General features: G+C 43.7%; 1 protein-coding gene across 1 annotated transcript; it reads right to left on the minus strand.

The window, feature by feature from the left end:
- Nucleotides 1–1031: 1031 nt before the first annotated feature.
- On the minus strand, nt 1032–6516 carry FOXA1 (forkhead box A1). Its single transcript, XM_050953925.1, has 2 exons — nt 6104–6516; nt 1032–3550 (listed from the first exon to the last, which is right to left on the minus strand). The coding sequence occupies exons 1-2, from the start codon at nt 6176–6178 to the stop codon at nt 2288–2290; spliced, it is 1338 nt and encodes a 445-aa protein (XP_050809882.1). The 5' UTR covers nt 6179–6516; the 3' UTR covers nt 1032–2287.
- Nucleotides 6517–6938: the final 422 nt, after the last annotated feature.

The raw sequence follows: 6938 nt of genomic DNA on the forward strand, positions 1-6938 counted from the left end.
CAAAGTAAAATCTGTTCAAGTTCATACCCTTCAAGATGATGCAGTTCACAAACAAGTGCTGCTTGCTGGGGATCAGCGTTTGCCAGAGCTGTTGTTGTTGTTATTGATGTCAATCTGAGCAAGATCTACAAAGAAGTAGGTGGACTGGAAACTGAGCCTAGTATCTAAGGAGATTAATGATTTTTGTGACTTAGAGCAGCATGTTGGTGTGAAGTTGCATTTAAGAGATTTTCTTCAAGTGTAACAATGACCAACAGTTTAATTCCTAGAAACTGCATCTTTAGAAGAATAGGTACAAAATGTGTTTATACAAAACCACACAGCTGTGTTGCATTCTATACTGCAAACAGTTCTGCTGCATTTCAATACAGAGAGGAATGCACGCTGGCATACATAACAATATCAGCTATGACCAATTAATATTTAGGAACAGCATTAAGAGGGACAAGCAAGTTTTGTTAAATTAGTTATCCACAGCCGGACTCGGAAACATCTGCATAATTTGCAATAAATACAGATTAAATATACAGTAAGGGGGCATGAATGGCATTTAAAATAAAAGCATCCTCTGTTTTGGATTTTTACCTTTTAGATATTGTGTAAAATGTTAGTTTTACTTTCCTAGTAAACAGTACACACACTGAGATAGACTTTCAGTTTCTTTCCTGCCCTAAAATGACAAAAGATTCACAGCACCGGTTAAGATAATTTCTAAAATCTGTAATCTTAAAACTCTAAAGAAGTGGATGTTTATGCATGAATATATTTGCTATAGAGAGAGAGAGCTTGTGTGATCTATCTAATAAAGCAGATATAGCTTTCCTTATTAACGCTAGCATCCCCGTTATGGTTCACAATTTTAGACTTCTTCAACGTTGAATAAGTCTTTCGTTTAAAATTATTATGCCTTCATATCCACCCTCTATTTTTATATTTTATGTAAGTCTATTCTATCCTTCGCACATATGCAATTGAAAGAAAATAGCAGAAATCATTCATTGTTAACATTTGATTTATTTAAAGTCCTTAACTGCAAATGATCAAAAACATACTTCACAGCTGAAATTCTCAGTTATCATTTTAAATCAAAATATTTTTCAATTACAATCACATTTATAAAATTAACATTTTTTTAAAAAAATTCATGTGTAATTTTTTACTGTTGTTTAAAGCAATTTCGGCCTTAAAGAAAGAAAATATAAACCATGCAATAAATTAAGAACATTGAGAAAGCGAACAGGAATAATAATAAGACCCGTCTGTCTATGCTAACACCGTGTAAAACTGTGGAAAGTGCATTAACACTGGATGAAACAAGCTAACAATGGCAATAATTAAACGGCCATAAAAAATTCTGGATGTGTTATTCTGAAACAGATATAAGGAGAGAGCGAGCTCTCTCGCGTCTTTCTTTGCGTTGGGCTAATATTCAATATTTTCTGGAAAAAAATAACGTTGTTATACACATATAGGCCTAGTTTGTACACAATGAAGAGACTCAGATTAAATAATCATATCATCCACATGTTGAAGAGAGTTCCTGATGAATGAGAATCTTCAGTAACAGCTTGGGAGGAAAAAAATCCAACAGACTGTAACCTCTGTAACTTTATATTAAATCCCAAGGCAGGTAACGCTGGGAAATATCTGGCCCAAATTCTGCGCTCCAAAGCGCCCATTGACATCAATGAGAGTGCAGGATCCGGCCCACGCATCTGTGCTGATGCCTGTTCTGCTACCCGAAGAGTATTTTGCAAGTATCAAAAGGATAATCTGAGAAAGCAAATAGTTTTCTTGTCTCTTAGAGATTAGTGTTTTGCTACTTCACAGTATTGTCCTTCAAACCTTTTTAATTAAAAAAGAACCTTATATGTCTACTTGCTTGCTTCTTCATCTCCGTATTGTTAAAAGTATTGCCACATACCTGTAAACTTGCATGAGATTATAGAGCACAGAAGTGGGGAGTGGGTGAGGATGGAAAGCACAAACAAATAGTTTAACAAGCTCAGCCACCTTTTCTTTCTCTCTCTCTTTAAGGTTAATAACACCCTGCAAAGGCTACAGCGATCTTTGGAGGGGCAGAGGCGAGGGGCGGGGGGGTATGTACAATAGGGGGTTCGCTCAACTTCGCAGGAGGGCCTGTTTCATAATAACATACACGACGCGTTCGAATACAATAATAAAGTAACAGTCCTTTTGCACGGAGCGTGCGGAGACGCGACAGTTTTGTTACCGGGCTAGAGAGAGGGAGAATCAGGCTCGCCGTGCGGGAGGTGACTGAGCAGAGCTAAGACGTGTTTAGCACAGGCCTGGAATACACACCTTGATAGTAGGAAGGCTCCAGTGCCGAGGGCTCAATACTACTCCTACCGGCCATGGAGGCGCTGCTCAGGGGCAGCCCGCCCGGGATGCCCGCCCCGTAAGAAGAATATTGCAGAGCCTGCTCGTAGGCTTTAAAGTCCAGCTTGTGCTGCTGTTCCGAGGAGGACATGAGGTTGTTGATAGAAAAGGGGTGGTTGAAGGAATAATGGGGATCGCCTTTCAGGTGGAGCTGGGACTCGTGGGCTAGAGAGTGCGGCGGGTGAGGGACAGGTGCCAGGGCTGGGACTGAGCTAATGGTAGAGGACGCCGCGGAAGCTGAGGTCTTAAGCTCAGTACTTGCTCCATTGTGGTCCATAGACTGGGGGCTGGTGGAAGAGTTGGGATTGGAGACGGAGGTCGCGGTTTCCAGCTGGGCAGGTTTATTGTGACCTCTATGTAAAGGGGAGTTGGAGCTGGAATTGGAGGCGCCGGAGTGGTCTTTCCTGCCCTCCTGACCGGCTTTGCCGTTCGCCTGCTTTTCGCATTTGAAGCGCTTCTGCCGGCGAAGGTAGCAGCCGTTTTCAAACATGTTGCCTGAATCGGGGTGCAGGGTCCAGTAGGATCCTTTGCCGGGTTTGTCGGGCGAGCGGGCCACTTTGACGAAGCAGTCGTTGAAGGAGAGGGAATGCCGGATGGAGTTCTGCCACCGCTGCTGGTTCTGCCGGTAGTAGGGGAACAGATCCATGATCCACTGGTAGATTTCGCTCAGCGTCAGCATCTTGCTGGGAGCCTGCTGGATAGCCATTGTAATCAGAGAGATGTAGGAATAGGGGGGCTTGGCATGGGGGTAGCTTCGCTTAAAGGTCTTGGTGTCTCTGGTCCTGGTGAGGTTGGACTGGGCATACGCCATGGGACTCATGCATGGGTTCATGCTGGCATAAGGGCTTAGGCCGTTCATTGAAGCTTGCTGAGCCGACATGGCATTCATACTGGTGGGGCTAAGCGCAGTCCCCATGGCCGTCACCCCGGCAGTCATGCTGTTCATGGCGCTTGTGGAGCCAGCAGACATGCCTGCCATGGCGCCTGGGCTCAGTCCTGCCCCAAGCCCTGTGTTAGCGTAGGACATGTTAAAGGAACTGGATGTCATGTTGCCACTGGTAGTCATAGTGTTCATGGTCATGTAGGTGTTCATGGTGTTCATGGACCCCAGTCCCGAGTTCATGTTGCTGACGGGAACAGAGGAATAGGCCTACAGCAGGGACACAAGATTAAGAGAGGCGGTTAGCAGAAGAGAAGGCAGGACACTCTATGAAAGCGACCCAGTTCATTACACAAGGGGCCGGGGCAATGTCTCCCGGCCTTACACAAAGCCAGAACGCCGCCGAACCCCAGGAAAGTTACCGCGGCGATTCTAGAGGCGGTCTGACTGTCCGGGGCAAGGCAAGACAAGACACTCGGGCTTCATTGAAACTGATTTGCTTCTACACCTCCAGCCTATTTACATACAAAAAGTAATAATATATAAAAACGAGTATTAGCTGATGTGTCTTACAAATGGCCAGCCAGCGTGAATACCTTGTTGCCTTTGATATTGTATCACTTCATTACTGTAATACTGAAACGATGCTATTTGTATTTTCAGCTGTTTCGTGCACAAGGGTAGTAGGGTGGGAAGGCTAAATCTTTTTACTCAGTGCTTATCTGGAAAAAGCGCTTGTATTTGTATCCCCAACGGCTGATGCAGTCAACAATTACATTGCAAAGTTACGCTAAAGTACCATCTCACCTTTTTATACTAAAACAAGTCGCACACACACCATACTTACAAATAATGGCAAAACAATTGGGCTAAAACAGGATAGATTTTACTCTTAGAATGCGCCCATATTGTTAATGTTTTGATTAGTTAATAAAATTAATACAGCTAATAAAAATGAACAAACTTGTGCATTGTCCGATTAAATTTTAGACAAAGCTGAATTAAATTGCCTAGGTTTTGCTACAAAAGAATCATCATACATATGGCTGCTATGTATTTGAATTTTTTGATAAGCAAGCTAATAATATACCATTACAAGAAATCCAGCAGTTCGTGCTCAGACGGTATTATTTTCTTTAAACATGCCTGAAAGATAACGCGTGTACCGTTATTTGTGTTATATCTAATGTGTCACATTATTTAACATTAAAAAACACTTCCCATAGTATAACTACTCTGAATTCTATATAGTGTTTCCTTATGATTTTCTATCGTCTTTTATTTTGTGCAATATAATTACGACTCTGGCACATTTCAGAACTGTTATAATCTATCGCCAAACTTAGTAAAGGTATAGAAACCGGTACTAAATCTAATTTAATAGAAATGGGGTCAAGGCCTTTTTAGTTCATTTATAGTTAAGAATGAACAAATGCAACTCTGTTAAGTTAAAGCTATGCTTAATTATTTTGTTGATGGACTGTAGTATTGGCAGCTACTTATTATAAACAACCATGCCTTTTTCTCTTGCAAGCCTGATTTTAATTTATATTGAGATAATTATTTCCCAGAACAGTTTAAAACAGGAATGCGTTTCCCTTATAAAAATCTGCACAGTGAGTTTATTATAGTAACAAATAAGGACAAGCTATTGTCGCTAACATAGTAAAAGAGAGGCTTCCAGAACTTTATGGTAGTGAATATTGAATACAGAAAAGCTAAGTATTTAATATGACTCTTATTTTCCCCTTCAACATTAAAAATCAGTATATGAGAACACATATACACTCACATATGTGTGTGCAAATATTTAGTATATATCCCGCATTATAGCCCTACACATGTATAATTCTACTGTGAAGTGTCTCCTTTTATGTACTAATCTGTGCATGACTGTAGATATTCTCTGTTACTTGCCTAATGCTAAGTGTGTTGTTTTTCACAAACATTCCAGTGTGAAAGCTACACGGCCACATCCACAAATGTGCAAACAGCAATCGCTGTTGTGTTTTAATCCATATTCCAAAGGGAGGTAATTCATCCCGTAATGGTGTTTTATTTGCCTTCTATCATTGTTCATTTGTTTATGTTTGATCCTTTCTTTCTGTTCCTTCTGAGCGTATTGTAAAAATAAGAACAACATGGAAATGCAAAGGGAATGGAGAAAGAGACAGGTTCCCCGGTGCCAGCCTGATCTGACTCTCAGCAGCGCCACCCTCCGGTCTCAGGCAGAAGCGCACCCGCGTTTCAAAAATCTTGTTGCAAAGTACAAAACAACTGATTATTTTGCCCAGTAAACCACCAGAATTAACAGGTGAGGCCATTGAAAACGGTGGGTAAAGAAGGCCTTAAAATTCAGGCTCGCCCACGATGACGGAAGGCGCTAGTGTTTTTCAAGGGTTTTTGCAACTCGTGGCCCTCACACTGCACCATCTGGGGAGCCCAGGGCTGAGGGGGCTCACAGCTCGGTCACAGTCCTACGCACCGAGCCAAGAGTTTACGGGGCGCTTTTGTGTGCGCAAAAGTACAAATGACGCCCCTTAAACGAGCTCGCTAACACCCCCCCCCCGCACTCCCACTCACTCCAAGCACACGCAGCAGCCCCATTATCACGGAAACGCCATAGGGCTATTGGAAAGCGTGGCGATTTCTTTATTGCTTGGCCGGCTTCAGTGTTGGAAAAGGCACGTTTGCACTGGCAGGATCTAGAGTGCAAACCTCTTCCCCCATATTGTTACACACACCCCCAGCCCCCCCCTCCTCCCCTCGCCCGCTACAGCGGCTCAGGGGCAGCAAACAAGGGAGCTCTTATGATTCACTCACCTCCTGATTGTCGGTGTAGTAGCTGCTCCAGTCGCTAGTTTCATGCCCTTCCATTTTCACAGCACCTAACATCATGGAGCCAACCTGCCCGGTGTAACCATCCAGCCTTTTTGCAAGAGACAGGCAGCAGGAAAGAGAGCGTGACACAGCCCCAGCCTAGCAAGAAGCCAACTCGGGGGGCGGGGGGGAGGAAGAGGATTGAGATCTAGTCTATAGTAAGTCAAAAAGGAGGCAGGGAGCGGTGTGGGGCGAGACACTTGAGAAAGTGAGGAAGTGCCGGCTGGGATGTGAGAGGAGTTGAGCTGATGTGGATCTTACGTCGCAGAAGTGCCCACCTCCTCCTCCTCCTCTCCCCATTTGTCCGCCGCACAAAGACGTTCGCACCTACAAAGCCGGAGATGCACCTGCAAACAAGGCAGTTCCACTCGCTTGCAACTCCCCCGGGGCGTCACTTTATTTGCAAAGCAGTGTAATTGGTTTAAGCTACGGGGAAAGAAGGAGAGACAGAGGTGGGAGGAGGGATGGAGGGGGTTAGAGAGTAGACGCGGAAAATATCCTCCTTTCAAATGGCCAGTAGAAATGCTAGCAGGGATCGTTGGAAATTACACGAAGTAGATAAGGAAGGGCAGCCCCCGCTATTTGAATAGAATACAAAAGGCCACCCAGCCTCCGAACTCGGAGATTACCGGGCTGTGTTTACTAAAGTACAGTAGATTCTCCTTTAACTTGGCGACCGGCATATATTTCAAAGTACTGACTGAGCACTGCAGCCAACACACGCCAAGAAATGAGAACTAGTCTTATGATCATATCACACAATACTTTCCACTCCCCT

Source organism: Gopherus flavomarginatus, chromosome 5, assembly GCF_025201925.1.
Source record: "Gopherus flavomarginatus isolate rGopFla2 chromosome 5, rGopFla2.mat.asm, whole genome shotgun sequence".
In the NCBI taxonomy this organism is placed as follows: Eukaryota; Metazoa; Chordata; order Testudines; family Testudinidae; genus Gopherus; species Gopherus flavomarginatus.

Bases quoted from the DNA above. Each gene is read 5' to 3' on its own strand.
- FOXA1 (XM_050953925.1), bottom strand. From the start codon at position 6,178: ATGATGTTAGGTGCTGTGAAAATGGAAGGGCATGAAACTAGCGACTGG. The intron at 3,551-6,103 runs GTGAGTGAATCA...TCCCTGCTGTAG, and splicing joins ACTACACCGACAATCAGGAG to GCCTATTCCTCTGTTCCCGT.